Source organism: Pollachius pollachius, assembly GCF_949987615.1.
Source record: "Pollachius pollachius genome assembly, chromosome: 5".
In the NCBI taxonomy this organism is placed as follows: domain Eukaryota; kingdom Metazoa; phylum Chordata; class Actinopteri; order Gadiformes; family Gadidae; genus Pollachius; species Pollachius pollachius.
The window spans coordinates 12,700,542-12,717,543 of NC_136938.1; the positions used below are offsets into that span (position 1 = coordinate 12,700,542).

The 17,002-nt window shown below is 44.5% G+C and overlaps 1 protein-coding gene across 2 annotated transcripts in view; it reads left to right on the plus strand.

Moving 5' to 3' along the window:
• The window catches only part of gpc5a (glypican 5a), a 132,875-nt gene that overhangs the window by 24,089 nt on the left and 91,784 nt on the right, over positions 1-17,002 (plus strand). For both annotated transcript variants that reach the window (XR_013811886.1, XM_079737003.1), the window contains exons 3-6: positions 4,596-5,056; positions 5,354-5,587; positions 6,245-6,378; positions 6,736-6,861. Coding sequence is in view for 1 of the 2 variants with exons in the window: in XM_079737003.1 (XP_079593129.1) it covers positions 4,596-5,056; positions 5,354-5,587; positions 6,245-6,378; positions 6,736-6,861 (955 nt within the window). In the remaining variant the exon portion in view is untranslated. The remainder of the gene's footprint in view (positions 1-4,595; positions 5,057-5,353; positions 5,588-6,244; positions 6,379-6,735; positions 6,862-17,002) is intronic.

The window sequence follows — 17,002 nt, forward strand, 5'->3', positions numbered from 1 at the left end:
TGGGAAAAAACAGACTGCACAGACAGACAGTGACAGTGGAGAGGAAAGTCTCTCAGATGACAGTGACATCGTGCCCATAGAAAAGCTAAGTTGCAGTCAGCAAAAGAAAACATATTCACCGGAGAAAATTAAGTCCTTTCTTCAGGACACCAAAAACGCAAAAGGAGTCAAGCTGGAGGAATATTTCCCAGATATTCCAGCATTTTATGTTTCTGCCAGATTTTACGCTAACAACAGAATTGAATCTGGCATTACAGACCAAGAAATGTACAGACTCAGGAAACTGGTGCTGAAAGCAAGAAGGCAGATGAACAGCAACGAGCATAGAATATCTGATGTGTGTCTTAACTAAGCTAATGGTTCCACTACTTTTATTTTTTTATTCTGTTTTAAATACCTCACTCATGACGGAGCTTTTTAGCATGGGAAGTCTCAATGTCAATGGAGCAAGGGAGACAAAAAAAAGGGCACTCATTTATGAGACTTTTAAAACAAAACAAATTGATGTCCTTTTTCTACAAGAGACCCATAGTTGTGCTCAAAATGAGGTAGATTGGAGAAGGGAATGGGAAGGGGATGTAGTCCTGAGCCACAACACTAGCCTCAGTGGAGGAGTGGGCTTCCTTTTCTCCAGGAGTTTCTCTCCAGTTTCCATGGAGGTCGAGCATGTCATCATGGGGAGGTTGCTTTTAATTAAAGCTCGGTTTGAACAGTTTAATGTGGTTTTTATAAATGTTTATGCTCCAACCAATGGTACAGAGAGGAAGCTGTTTTTAGAAAAAATAACAAATCAATTAAATAGTTGCAACTCAGAGGATTATCTATTCCTGGGTGGGGATTTCAATTGCACGGAAAATGAGACATTAGATCGCAACCATGCAGAGCCACATCCAGCCTCTCAACATGCACTGAGGCAGCTGGTCATTTCTCATGGCCTGGTGGACGTGTGGAGAAGGACGCATGTAGATTGCCGACAGTACACATGGTCCCACCTCAGAGAGAATAGGATCTCCTCAGCTAGACTTGATCGTTTTTATGTTTTTAAGCACCATTTTAACATTCTTAAAATGTGTAAAATTTTGCCCACCGGTTTTAGTGATCATTCCTTGATTGTATGTCATGTTCTAATTAGAGATTTTAAGCCAAAAAGCGCACATTGGCACTTTAACTCTATTTTAACATTGGACAGAAAGTTTAAGGATGCTTTGAGCTTCTTTTGGGGTGTTTTTAGGCAGACAAAGGGGGATTTTAGTAGTCTTAGGCAATGGTGGGACCATGGAAAGACTCAAATTCAACTTCTATGTCAGCAGCACACCCTCAATGTCTCACAGGACATCACTCGGTCTATGAAGGACTTGGAGACTGTTATAGTGGAGTTGGAAAAGATGAGTGAGTCATCTGGAGAAAGGGGATATATTGAAATCCTCAAAGAAAAAAAGCTAGCTTTAGCTAACCTGCTGGACACCAAAGTACAGGGTGCGTTAGTCAGGTCCCGAGTTCAGAACATCTCTGAGATGGACGCTCCCTCTAGCTTCTTCTTCGGCCTGGAGAGGAAGAACGGACAGAGGCGGGTAATCCACACATTGCTCTCAGACACAGGCCAAGAGCTGACAGAGCCAGGGCAGATAAGAGCGAGAGCTGTTGGTTTTTATTCCTCCCTCTACTCTTCGGAGTATGAGGAGAAGGACACACTGGAGGGGTTCTGCAGTGGGCTACCCCAGGTCTCTATGGCGACCAACTTACAACTAGAGAGGCCTCTGCACATCGAGGAGCTTCTAGCCGCCTTACAGAGCATGCAGGGGCGGAGGGCTCCGGGCATCGACGGTCTGACAGTTGAATTTTATAAAGCGTACTGGGAAATTTTATCTGCAGACTTGTTGGATGTTTTTAATGAGAGCCTGGCCTGCGGCTCCATGCCAATGTCCTGCCGTAGAGCAGTCATCACGCTTCTACCAAAAAAGGGGAATTTGCAGGACATAAAGAACTGGCGGCCTGTGTCTTTGCTTTGTGTGGACTACAAGCTTCTGTCCAAAGCCTTTGCCAACAGGCTGAGGGAAGCTATGGAGCAGTCCATCCATCGGGACCAGACGTACTGTGTGCCCGGCAGGTCCATGGTAGACAATGTCTACCTGATTCGGGACGTCTTGGAGGTCTCTAAGTCCATTGGCATTGATACTGGTTTGATTTCCCTAGACCAGGAGAAGGCATTTGACCGCGTTGAACACAACTTCCTATGGAAAGTTATGGCAAAATTCGGGTTCAGCGCTGGTTTCATAGCCAAGATCAAAGTGTTGTACAATGAAGTTGAGAGTGTGCTGAAATTCAACGGCGGTCTGTGTGCTCCTTTTAGAGTGTGCAGAGGCGTCAGGCAGGGCTGTGCTCTGTCCGGGATGCTCTATGCACTCTCCCTAGAACCCCTCCTCAGTAAAATACGCTCCAACCTACAAGGTCTGGTTTTACCTGGTTTTAGTGAGAATGTTGTCTTATCTGCATACGCTGATGATGTCATTGTTTTTACTAAGAACCAAAAAGATGTGGACATTTTAACAAGGATCATTAGTGACTTTACAGCTACATCGAAAGCGAGGGTTAACTGGAGAAAGAGCGAGGCCCTCGCTGTCGGTGAATGGCGTGGCGGTCTCCCAGTTCTTCCCCAAAATTTGACCTGGAAGAGGGATGGCTTAAAGTACCTTGGTGTCTTTCTTGGGAAGGAAACCATAGCCCAGAAGAACTGGGAGAACGTCACAGAAAAAGTGGAAGGTAAACTTAAAAAATGGAAATGGCTACTGCCGCATATGTCCTATAGAGGTAGAGTTTTGGTTTTAAACAATCTAGTAGCCTCCCAACTGTGGCACCGCCTTGCATGTGTTGACCCTCCCTCAGGCTTATTAGCCCAAATTCAAAGAAAGATGGTGGATTTTTTCTGGGATGGGTTGCACTGGGTGCCACAGGGAGTGCTGTTTTTATCTAGAGAGGAGGGGGGACAAGGCCTCATCCACCTGGCCAGTAGAACAGCCACTTTTAGAATTCAGTTTTTACAAAAGTTTCTGTCTGGTCCGACAGACTTGGTATGGAGGAATGTGGCCAGCTGCATTCTCAGACGCGTAAGTAACCTGGGTCTGGATACTGCTCTGTTTTTAACTGATTCTAAATTCTTAGAATTAAGTGGGCTACCTCCGTTTTATCAGGGTGTTTTTAAGTCATGGGCCCTTTTTAGTCATAAAACGCGTCAAGAAGCTAACTCTCTGCACTGGTTGTTGAAGGAGCCACTAATCCACGGGGCTAGGCTGGACATCACCAACAGTACCACTCCCGGCCTGACGGGGGCACTGTGCAGTTCAGGGACTGTTTGCCTACAGCAGCTGTTCGATGTAGTGGGGCCAGCGCTGGACAATGTTGGGGCCCTGGGCACTCTGCTGGGCCTCCGATCACACCGAGTGGCAGGGAGACTCCTGGAGCTCTGGAGACAGAGACTGTCTATCAAAGAAAAAAGACTTCTGATGGACTACAACCTAGGGAGAGCCACACCAGACCCCGCTGACCCCTTCCCTGATGTCCACCTGAGCCCCGTGGTAGGGGAGCTGACAGGCTCCCTGCTCACTCCCTGTCGCCCAAATAGGCTCTCCGTAAACAGGGCTGATAAAAAGACTCTCTATGCGAACTGTGTGAAGAGCATCAACCGTGCCGGGCTGAGCAACCGCCCCCCCACCGTGTGGACCAACAGGTTAGGGGGCCGCAATGGGCCCGGCCCACAGTGGAAGTTGTTTTATAAACCCCCCCTCAAGAAGCGGACTGCCGACCTCCAGTGGAGAATTTTACATGGCGCCATCGCCTCCAATTCTTTTATTTCTGTTCTTAATCCAGCTGTTTTGAGCATGTGTCCTTTCTGTAATCTCCGTGAGACTGTTTTTCACGTTTTTTCTGAGTGCAAGAGGCTCGCACAGTTTTACACTCTCTTAGCATTGGTTTTTAATTTGTTTGGTGTCAATTTCTCTGAGAAGGTTTTTATCATGGGGGCTGAGTACGAAAAAGAAGGGAAGGACAAGTGGCAATTATTAAATTATCTCTCGGGGGAAGCAAAAATGGCAATCTACATTAGTAGAAAAAACCGTGTGGAAAACAAAGAAGGACAGGATTCACGCACAGTCTGGCTCTGCAACATCAGGGCCAGGCTGTGGCTAGAGTACACATTTTATAAGAATATTGGCGAGGTGGACACTTTTAAAAATCGCTGGTGCTACAAAAACATTGTCTGTTCTGTTGTGGAGGATGACTTGCTGTTTGCACACATGTTTAAAAGATAGGCTATCTCAAACTGAAGAGACACGCACAAATCGCACTTTATTAATGTTCATGTAACATAACTAATATGTAAATAAAGTTGGTTTGTAAAATCTCAAAATCTCTCTCTCTCTCTCTCTCTTTCTCTCTCTCTCTGTCTCTCTCTCTCTCTCTCTTTCTCTCTGTCACTCTATCTCTTTATATTTATCTCGCTCTTGCTCTTGTCTGATAAAATATCAAAAGTGAAAGATAAAAGATATATATATATATATATATAAAGTCCTAATATGAAGGTTCTCCCTCTCTCTCTCCAGAGAGCTTTGAGGTTTTGATGAAGCAGGCGGAGAACCGAACCAACGCCCTACTGCGTGAGTCCTACGCCAACATGGCGGCTGGGAGCGCTGACGCCGTGCGGGATTTCTTCACCGACGTCGGCCTCTTCCTGCTCGGCTCCGAGCTCAGCCCAGACACCTCCCTGCAGCGACTCCTGGACCGCCTTTTCCCATTGGTCTATGGTCACCTGATTGACCCCGGCCCCGGCGACATCGACGCCGGCTACGCAGAGTGCGTGAGGTCGACGCGGCGAGAGCTGAGGCCTTTTGGCGCGTCGCCGGGCATCCTGGCCAATCAAATGGCTCGGTCAGGCGCGACAGCTAAGCTCATCCTCCAGGCGCTGCACCTGGGCATAGAGGTCATCAACACCACGGACCACCTGCAGCTCAGCCGCGAGTGCAGGCATGCCTTGCTCAAGATGCACTACTGTCCCCACTGCCAGGTCAGAGGTCACCTGGCCAGCACATGCAGGCCAGGGGTTAATATCACCATCTAACAATAGATATCATGAAGATATTTGGATAGAGGATATCGGGTTACTATACGAGTATATATATTAGTATATGTGGGTGAGTTTAAGCGGGTTTGTGTATACAAATGCACGTGTATTTCATTTTTCTATTTGTTTGAATGTGTGCATGTGTGCGTGTTTAATGCTGTGCTTGTGTTTCAATGCGTTGGCGTTTAACTGTTGGCGTGTGTGTGTATGTGTGTGTGTGTGTGTGTTTGTGTTCCTCAGGGTCTGACCCAATCCCAGCCCTGCATGGGCTACTGCCTCAATGTGATGCGTGGCTGCCTGGCCAGCGTGGCAGAGATAGACCCTCTCTGGAGGGATTTTGTGCGCTCACTTGAGGGCCTTTCCGCACGCATGCAGGGCCCCCAGGACCTAGAGCAGGTGCTCCTGGGGGCCCCCATGCTGCTGCACAAAGCCGTGACCTACGCTCAGGGCAACGCACCCTATCTCGCCGCTCAGGTGTGTGTGTGTGTGTGTGTGTGTCTGTGTGTGTGTGTGTGTGTGTGTGTGTATTTTACAGTTTGATTTAATGTTTGTCTGTGGTCTTGCAGGAAATGTCTGCATTTGTGACCTCACTGTTGGAAAGTGCGGGAGTGTATTTCACAACATGCATGTGTATTTGACAATGTCTGGATGTTTGTGTGTGTATGTGTATGTGTGTGTGTATGTTTCATATGTATTCACATATGCTTGTACAGACACATACAGTACATATATTGTATTAAATAGATGAACTCTTTTAAACACATATTAAACACGTACACACTGAATTTTCTATATTTTATGTTTATACACAAATATCTTGAATTACACAAATAAATAAACGTATAGCTAGATACATATATATAAGCCTAAACATACATGCAAAAATACCTAACAACAAAACACAATCAATTTCACAGGATCTGGTCAGAAAGAGAATGAACAGCTCTATCTGGTGGCCATATATTGTCACTGCAATTGTGAATTAATTCTAGCCACAGTTTAAATTCAGACAACCGTGAATCAGCAACCATAACAAACCCAAGAATATGGTAATTAGTGAGACATTCCAAAAATACACAGACCCTGTACAGCTGAAGGATAAATTGCCGGCTCCCTTCATTGGTGCAACAGGTACATCGTCTGTGTGGTCCTCAAATCAGAACATCCGGTCAGTCCGCCAGCAGCTGGAAGCCAATCAGCACTCCGTCCATCCCTGTGCAAATCCCGGTCAAAGAGAGAGGGGACACCCTGGCTGGGAGGAGAAGGTAAGTAGGGAGATAAGGGGGGAGAGGATGGGGAGAGAAGGGAGGGAGGGAAAGTAGGGAGAGAGAATTTTTCCTCTTTTTGATCCTTTTTAGTTGAAGTACAAACCTTTACAGCTGATAACCAATAAAATCATTAAAATCATTACCAACGTATTTTATATGAAACACTGAATATCTGAAACAAAATTATCTATATTTTTGAATGTTATTAGAGAATAATGTGAAGGCAGATAACTTTCCAAACAGACAAAACCATTAACTGTTGCTGTGTTGCTATAAGTTCTGAGCTATAGCGTCTGTGTATTATGACATATATCACATACATATATGTATATACTCTATATCACTATGTGCCAGGGACTTCCTGAGCAGTCTGCGTCAGGGGCGTGCGTACTACGGGGGTCTAGCCGACCAGCTCTGTGTCAGGGAGCTGGCGTCTGCAGACTCCCTGTCCTGCTGGAACGGAGCCGACGTCGTCCGGAGGTGAGTCGCCACGCTCCTCATCATAACCACAACACAGTGACATCACCATAGAATGCAGAATGCCATCAAAATGCCATCACCGTAAGACACGATCAAAGCCAAATGACAACACAGTGAAAGAAATCGACGCTGACTCGATATCACAGAGAAATTACATCACAGTGAACCGAGACCACATTCATTGTGAGTTGTGTAACACAGGCAGGATTCGTTAGGTAAGTCTGATATTCTACACACTTTTGGCTTGTTTAACATAAAGATTATCCTTATTTTTTTTATCCAAAATCAAAACGAATCAACACAAAAGACAAATTGGTTGTTGCAAACATGTTCCTGGGTTTAAAATGATGAAGGGTACTGCTATTTGTACACAAACACACACCCAAACTCACACCATCCTAGATAACACATGTATGCAGCTGGGATGTTGATGGCTCCATTAGTCGAGCCTGGTGTAGATCTATGATGCAATCGCTCTGTCACCCGTGATGTCATCAGTCAAGGACCCTGTCGCTCGCCCTCGGAGCGTTCGTACGCTCTCTCACCTGACAGACGCTGTCAACGCCCTGGAAACAGAGGCTGCCAGCATCTGTCAAACCGTGGTGTTTGTGTGTGTGTGTGGTCAACCAGTGAAAGATGAGGGTAGTGTGGAAGTTGTTTCAGAGCTGCTGGATAAAAGAGTGATGGGAGGGGGAGAGAGAGAGAGAGAGAGAGAGAGAGAGAGAGAGAGAGAGGGACAGAGAAACAGAATAAGTTGGGGAGGAGAGAGAGATTGATGGAGAGAGAGATAATGAGTAGAGGGAGGGAGAGCGATAGAGAAAGCAGAGAGAGAGAATAATGGACACAGGGCTAGTGACAGAGAGAGATAGAGAGAACAACAGAGACAGAAAGAGAGTGATAGAGAAATAGTGAATTAAACTAAAACTTAATTATTTAGGGCAGAGAGAGAGAGAGAGAGAGAGATTTGTGCAGGGGGTGCTTGCTTGATGTGTGTGTGGGATTTGGGGTTTTCAGCATGACAAGCATTCACACTAATCTGTCCCTCTGATCACATCTCCACCATGAACTGGATGTGGTCCTGATGTGCTTGAATGACCTTCCAGGACGTTTAAAGTCCTTGAAGTTAATTCAGGATTACATACCGTCCAAGAATTACATCCTGAATATGCTCATTGCACATCAATTAAATGAAATGAAATTAGATTAGAATAAATGAGATTCAATTAATTTAAGTCAAGTCAAGTCAAGTCCATTCAAGTCAATTCAAATCAATTCGAAATACGTTTATTGCAAAGGAAAATAGACATTGACATTGCCAAAGCAGTTATTCGAAACATATCCCCATAGCAGTATTTTTACCTCCCTGGTTCTAATCTTATAATGACATCACCTGAGACTGGTGGTTTTAATGGTGGGTTTTTGCAGGGGTCTGGGCTCCAGAGTACAGAGGGGGAAACATATCTGTGTGGCCTGTGGGGTCATGATCCTACTAAAGCTACACCCACCTGCGGAGCTGGGGGTCACTGTTATCAGAAATCTTTTTCATGTGTTCGTTGTTCTATGGCTGTACAGAAAGTTTATATGATGGCTGGTGATTGTCTCTATAAAATGAATGTCTGTGTGTGACTGCGTGTGTATGAGTGTTTTTGTTTGTGTGTGACTGTGTATCTTTGTGTGTGAATGTGTGTGTGTGTGTGACACTGTGTTTGTGGGTGTATTTGTGTTTGTGTGCAATTGTGTGTGTGTGTGTGTGTGTGTGTGTGTGTGTGTGTGTGTGTGTGTGTGTGTGTGCGTGTGTGTGTGTGTGTAACGAGGTCAGGTAAGGGCAGGTAGGGATATAAGTGGGTTTAACACACCTTCACATGTGGGTCTGGGGTAAACAAGGAGACACGTAGCAATCAGATAAGATCAAAGCAGAGGGGCTTTCATCTCAACACCCCCTGAATACTGATGGAAGCCGGGTACACATGCACACACACACAGACACAAACGCACGCACACACACACACACACACACACACACACACACACACACACACACACACACACAATGTGTCCCTCCCGCCTCTCTGTTACTGTTTGCGTCCTTTTTCTCGCTTAAAAATGTGTGGGTGTGCGACATACGACAAATGGCCGTAAGAAACATGCGGGAGGGCCATGATGACCTCATTTTCAGTTTGTACTGGCAGGCCTAGTTCACGCACGGGACATGATAGAAGGTGAGCGGAGGGGACAGAGGAAAGGAGGGTAAGAGCAGGGGAGGGCTGAAGGAGGGTAGAATAGAGAATGAAGATTGAAGACGAGGTGAGTGGAGGGGAAGTGAGAGGAGAGGAGAGAAGGTGAGAGGAAGGATATTGTGTGAGAGACTCATTCTGAACAGTTTTTGTTGTCACTTGGAGACAAACTGCCTCAATTCTAGATTTGTCTTTGCTAACATAAATCAATCTCAATGTGTCCCTACAGATTACTGTTCAAAATGTATTGCCATAAACTCCTCTGAAAGGGTTTCACATTAAAGGTATATTTAAAATGATCAAACATGGAAGTAAAAACTTTAGCTAAGAAACAGTAAGACATTCTGATATTGGCCAATATGTTGCTCAGGGAGCTGAATTAAGCTTTGTTCGCTGTGTTGAGGCTGGTTCTCTTCATTACCTTTTGACTAAGCTAGGTTCTGTGGCCTTTGATTTTAGCCTGGTTCTGTTTATCACCATTTACAACCATTTGGTTAAGCTTGTAGTTGTTTATAACCATTTGGTTTAACTGGGATCATAGTGTTTGGTTCCGCTCGGTTTTGTTTATTTCTTTAAGCCAGGCTCTGTTTATTACCTTTTTGTTGAGCTAGGTTCTATTTACTACCATTTAGTTTACCTCGGTTCTCTTTATTACCTTCCGCCAGGGTCTGTTTTTAGCGTTTGGTTTGGCTTGGTTCTGTTTGTTACTGTTGTGTTCGGCTGAGTACTTCTCGGTCAGGTGCAGTATCAGGGCGTGACTGCAGATCTAAAACAGGAGCAGCCTGTGGTTGAAGGACAGGGTAAGAAGCAATATGTCCCTGTCTTCTCCCAATGTTTACCACATTCCTTCATTCCTAGTTCAGCCGCCATGGATACACAACCTCCACACACACACAAACACATGCACACTCAAACACAAACAAAAACACACACAAAACACGCAAAGCACATAAGCAAACATACGAAAAACAGCATTTGGAGAAAGTGACAAACACAAAAGTACACACACACTCGAAAAGAGGTTCACACACACACACACACACAGACACACACATGCGCGCACACACACACACCCAAGGCAGTTTGGCAGGCTGCCATATACTGCCCTGTTCCATCATTCCCCCTTCCCTCACACAAGCACCCAGGCAGGCAAGCAGGCACGCACAAACACGCACACACACGCACACACACGCACACGCACACACTCATGCAATCATAGACACCATGTCTATGTCTTGTGTGTGAGTGACAGAGTGAATCTCAAATTGTCAAAAGCTGTTTGGGTCTAACTGTATCCATGAAGCCTGTGTTGCCAAGACAACCGTTAGCAACCAGGATTCTTTGGAATGCCTTAATTAATATTGGAAAATCACAAGCAGGCCATCAATTAAACACCTTGGAAGATGTGTAGCTCGTCACAACATGGATGTAGCGAATATAAATTGTCAACAACTCATTAGTACTGAGTCATCATGCTCAGTTAAAACAAACAAAAGTAGTTGTAGGTTGTTGTTCTTTTAAAGGTATGAAATTTCTCCTGCTAGGGGTTGCTCATCAAAACAATAACAGAAGACGTAGTTTGTTGACGTTGTGATTTAACCCGGGATCCTGGGAGTCACCATCATTGCAGGTGAAAATCAATCTGATGTCAGGCAGGAATCATGTTCACGGACGAGTTAATGTATTAAAGTTGTATTCATGTTACTTTTTTTCAGGTTATGTCTTTTCATTCTAATGCAATTTAGTGATGTGGGGCAGCCCAGTGCTTGTATCAGCGTCACAATAATCCTAATAGAAAAGAGCATGTTGAACGTTGTTGTAACTTTATAATGTTACTGTACATATTACAGTGCTTCCCACTGAATTTTCTTCTATTTGTGGTGGTGTGTACATTACTGGAAACTATTGCAGACTGTCTTCAATCCAAAAAAAGCTGTTACAAAATGAATTTGCGTACACAAGAACTCTTATGAGATTTAGCATGTTTGATATTCCTCAAACTGATATGTGAGCACCGGATCGGTTCTAAAAATTAATTCGGCAAGACGTCTTCTCTATGGGGAAAATCCAACAACGATCCTTCCTCCCATGCATGATCATGTTTGGATTCAGTGTGTGCACAGAATTTATTTTTCGTTCTCTCGTTCTCTCGGATTGACACATTTTTTATTATAAAATGAACCACCCAAGTAAAGGCTGTGTGGGAAACACTGAATTAACTTGTTGGCTGACTTAAGCCACTTGTTAAAGTAGCACATTGTAAATATGACATCTAAATATTATATCATTAAATTAGGACTATACTGGATTACTGTTTTCCTGATAGTTAGGGGGTAAATGGCATATGACACCATTGAGATGCCACCAAAATGTAACGGACCGTTACCGTGAATACAACTAAAGATTCCTCTGGGTTTGAACATTGTTGAAAACAATTTAGATATTTAAATACATAACTCATAACCTATATACAAAATATATAACATAGGTCTAGTCGTTTATCTAATATTTGAATATGTAAAGCTGTCATAATATGCCTTGAACTTTTAAGGGCATCTCTGCAGAAAAGAGTGTGAAGAACATTTGGCTGTGTTAAAAATACGCCTGTATTAATAATGCGTCATTACGTCCACACCTGTTGCCTCCCGTCTTACCTGTGAACACCACACCCTTAATTAAACACAACAACAGGTTTTTATTAATCTCGTAACGAGGTCAACCAAGCAGGGCTCTCTCCTTCACTGGGCACCAGATGTCACGTTCATCTGTTCTATCCATCTATTCAGAATTTACCTTTAATAAATCGATTTTTGAAAATGCTGTAACGTTAGCAATGTGAGACTGGTGTGGTAAGATAGGAGCTAAGAACCTCAGCCTCCATAAAGAAGTGTCAGTTTGTGTATGTTACCATATGACCTTTTACGTCCTTCTTAAATAACCTTTACCTTCACCTACCTCACCTGTATCGTCCATTCTCCACTCTCTCTCCGCTCTGTCTTACCTGTGTTCAAAGTTGTGCAGCTTCATTTTTGTTGTTTGGTGCTGGGTTGGTGGTAATTCAAGTAAGTGAACTTCCTCTTGTCATTTTAGTATTTTGGAAACATTCTGACAATATTTATCATCACATTGGAGCACATTGCATTTATATATTCTATGTTGATTACTTAAGCAGAGGCGTATGCTATTTTGAGGGCTAAATTTGATGATGCTCAATATGTTTTTTGTAGAAACAACATACCAGAATCTGAGTTCTCTTCCTTCAGTTGATTTGGTCTTGTAGTACCGCCATTCAGCCAGTGGGTGGGGCTAACAACATAGCGCTGACTACTATCTATAACCATGTTCTCATTTAATTCAGCCCAGCCTTATCAACAAGACACAATGTGTAATGCTAATGATTATGAAGCACAGGTGGATCTGATCAATATGCTTTCTGACAGCGAACAACAAAAAAAGGTGTAAAATGTAAAAGGACTTGGCAGTCTATTAACTTACCAGACATTTATCTTCTAGTGTACCTAGTGATGAGCTCTTTAAAGTTTGAATATACTGGGAACCTTAAGCATGCACGGTCAAATATATAATACATCCATGTCCTTCCACTAACCTAAGAGGGAGGACAGAAAGGGGGGGGCGGGGAGAGGCAGATGTGTGAGAGGGAAGGGAGAGGGGGGGATTGAGAGAGAGAGTGAACGGCAGAGGAATATGAGAGAGATATTGTCTCTTACTTTCTGTAAAAACGAATCCTGTAAAAAAATGCATTTAAGTCAACATGATAGGAGGGGTGAGGTAGAAGGTGAGGGGAGGAAAAGAGGTGAGGGGAGGAAATGAATGAATTTAAGTCAACCCTAATATTGAAACTTAAAAGTACCTCAAAGGTACCATGAAGACCCAATAGTAGACTCCAAATCAAGGCTTTTTTTTTCTTTTATTAGTCTCTGGCGTTTCTCTCTCTCTCTCTCTCTCTCTCTCTCTCTCTCTCTCTCTCTCTCTCTCTCTCTCTCTCTCTCTCTCTCAGCAGAGTTAGTTCCAGCCTTCTGAGCCAATAGTTGTCCCTACTTTCACTCGAAGGAAACACCTAACACAAAGCCAAATAAATCTTCAAAAACATTATTGAACATAGGGAACAGAGAGTAAGGGGGGAGAGAGAGAGGGGGAGAGATATAGGGAGTACTTAAGCGTTTCAATTGGGGGTTTAGGTAGAGGGAGCGAGGGGAGGTGTTTAAGGACAGAGGAAGCTGGTGGCTGGAGATAAACTGCTTAACCATTTGAGAACTGAGAAGGTCCAATCCCAGGCCAGCACAACCTACATGGTTTTGGCCTGCACCGCCCTCACACCCCCAGTCCCGTGTGTGAGCCTAAGCTTGTGCTATTTGAGTTTGCATTCATGGCAGTGGGATTTATTTCCCTTTTATTCATACGAGACAACTTCCCTGTTTTTAGTCATTTAGGAGAAGCTCCCGTTGTTGTGGTCCAGAACCCCACAAAGCCTGGGTGGTGTTTTGTGAGTGTTGAGTGTTGTAACATTTCTGGATCCTGCGGTCTACAACAGCACGGCGGTCTGCTCTTCGCTGGTCAGAGTCAGTCCCAGTAGTCCGTGGTTGTTTCTTCTGGTCGTTTCCTATGGGCCAGGCCAGCAACAAGAAAAATATAGTTGTTACGCTGAGCGCTTAGGTGATGTTGGCCCCCACGTGACTTTTGTGTCCAGTTAAAATAGAAGCTTAGCTAACTTAGTGAGGAACAAAGACGACAACCACAGGTAAAACCAAAGTTGAGAAGAACATACCAATGGTTCCTTGGGGAACTTTGATTTTAGATTTTTAAAAATAACTATTGGTTACTATGTCAGTATTAGCTTTTTAGTAGGTGTTGGATAATACAGAGACCATTTTTTTCCCCTTTGTTAAACATGGTCATATTTCTTGAATGACCGTCAACATCTATGCCTTTTTGTCACTGACTACTAAAATCATTTAGAGAGAAGAGAGGTAAAATGTATTTGCAAGTCTGCGTCCAGCAGTTTGGAAACGTTCAACTTGTCTCTGAACGCAGGTAACACAGGAGATCTTCATGAAAAAGAAGTGCCTTTTCTGAGGCTTTCAAGTCCTCAGGTACACGGGCTGTGAGGTGTTTTTGGAAGTCTAGAGCTCTGCCTGGGCAACAGTTGACTGCGGTGTCCGAGAGAGTTTAGCTTCTCGAACACTTATAGCATAATGCCATTGTGTGGAGCTATGTCTAGGCATAGCTAGGCATTGGATTTGTTTGATGTTTGTGCTCATTATAACGCTCATGCATAACGATGGTACAATAAAGTATCACAAAGTGACCGTGGGTTGTTACCATGGTGATAACATGCCCCCCTCTCTGAGAGAGGGGATCACACAGAACTGGTAATTCGGGGGTTTGGACAATGCATACAGAGACAGGTATTTAATGGTAGAGGTTACACAGTGAATACAGACAGGTCATTAGGGGAAGGGGTTGGACAGTGAATACAGAGACAGGTCATTAGGGGAAAGGGTTGGACAGTGAATACAGAGACAGGTCTTTAAGGGTAGGGGTTACACAGTGAATACAGACAGGTCATTAGGGGAAGGGGTTGGACAGTGAATACAGAGACAGGTCATTAGGGGAAGGGGTTGGACAGTGAATACAGAGACAGATCTTTAAGGGTAGGGGTTGCACAGTGAATACAGACAGGTCATTAGGGGATGGGGTTGGACAATGCATACAGAGACAGGTCACTAAGGGTAGGGGTTAGACAGTGTATACAGACAGATCATGAAGGGAAATGGTAAGACAGTGAATACAGACGGGTTATTAAGGGTAGGCATTGGACAGTGTATACAGAAAGGTAATTTAGGGAATGGGTTAGAGAGTGAATACAGAGAAAGTTCAGGGCAATTTAAATTCCAGGTTTTTAAAACTGGGCCTCTCAGTCGAGATTTTGACTAGGATCAATCTTTTCCACTACCATGTACCCACTTAATGCTGTTTCATCTAAAATAAGTTGATTTAGGGTTTTGTTTTCCTTAAGGGGCAGGGATAGGGCATATGAATCTTATTGTAAGACGCCTACTGCTAGTCTGCGGAAGACGGCATTGAGTGGGAGCTCGATGGTGGCGGCTCATGAATCAATTCTCAGCAGCAGGGGTTGGCTGAGGAGGACAAAAGATATTTGAGATGTCTTGGATCTCCTCCAGCCCCAGTTGAAATCTGGCTGTCCTTGTCTGTTACTAAATGGGGTCTCATGCTTTTCGTTTACTTAGAAGGAAACACCAGTCAACAGTCAGCAGTCGCATCCCACGCTCATTGTCATTTGAAAACGCCAGTTCTTGTCTGTTATGGCAGGGAAGGCTGGCAAAAAACTAGCGCATCTTCACACCGTTGTCACAGCTTATCTCCCGGCTACAGGCATCTGACAACGTGTGCATCGCTTATCAATTCTGCGGCTGTGATTCCTAACTTGTTCGTTAAGGAAACACGGCTCCCATTTGCCCACACAAAGTGGACAATGTTGTTGACGTTAACAATTCATCAGCAAATGTTTTGTTGGTTGTTTTCGACCCATGCTCTCTTGTTCGGCTGAGTACTGCAGGGCTGTAGGTAGTAAGCATGTGGGGGAAGAGAGCAGATTAGAGTTCCTGCTCGACTCTCTAATCTTGTTCATTATTTAGTTTGAGTTTTACCTGAAAAAAATATGGATACATAAATTATACGGAAAGGGAAAGGAAATTCAGCATTGTGTGTCATTTTGTTGTGTGGAATGTTTAAAAATGTTGTCCACTGTCAGGGGCCGCGATCAGTGATGTTTATCAGGGTCTCTATTTCAGAGGCCTTCTATCAGAGGTCCTCTATAAGGGACCTCTAGCAGGGGCATCTATCAGGGCTCTCTACCAGGGGTCTCTATTAGAGGCCTCTATCAGGGGCCCTCTGTATGAAGACAGCTTTCACAGTCTATATCAGATGCCTCTATCAGAGGTCCTCAGGCCTTTATCAGCTTTTATTGGGTAGCCTCTGTCGGGGGGCCTCTATCAGGGAGGCTCTATTAGCGGCCCTCTATCCAGGCCCCATCAGTGGCCTCATCATCACCACAGTTATGAACCAAGCACACCTCTTAGCTGGGAGACCTGGAACAAAGCCAGGAGTGAATCTCGTCTCATTAATCTCCTGAAGCTCAGAGCGGCACCAGGGTCTCCGGGCCCCACTGTGATTCATCTAGAACAGCTCTTTCCTCTCAGTGGCCGGAGAATATAAATGTCTGACTCGACAATAGGGCCCGCATTCCCCTGGATGCCCAGGTAGAGCGCCGTGCTCTCTCATCATCGCCCCTGTAATGTTTTCCTGTGGTCACTATGGAAACTGAGGTGGCCTTATTAAAAAAAGCTAGGTTTCACCTTCTTGGAGTGCCCTTTACCTGGCAGCAGAGATGAACGATCCGGCGAGGCTGGGAGGAAACACAAACACCTTTGCCCAGCAGCCCTGCTCATTGGTCCACTGCTGCAAGCCCTTATTTACCTTAATGCTGAGGGGTTATGTGTGTGTGTGTGTGTGTGTGTGTGACTGTGAGAGAAAGACTCTGTGTGTCTATGTTTGTGGGTGTGTGGGTGTGGGTGATGGTGGGTGTATTTGTGTGAGTGTGAGATAGAGAGCATTTGTGAGTGTGTGTATGTCTTGAAAATGTGGTGTCTGTAGGACGAGCATATGCCAGTGAGTACGTTTTTGTGATTTGTGTTTTTGTGAGTGTTGTGTGAATGGAATGTATGTGTGTGTATGAGTGTGTTCATGCCTGTGTGTGCGTGTGTATATGAGTGGGAATGTGTGTGTGTGAGTTTGTGTGTGTATATTAGCATGTGTGTGTGTGTGTGTGTGTGTGGGGGGCGGAGCGGGACGCTGGTTGCTATTAC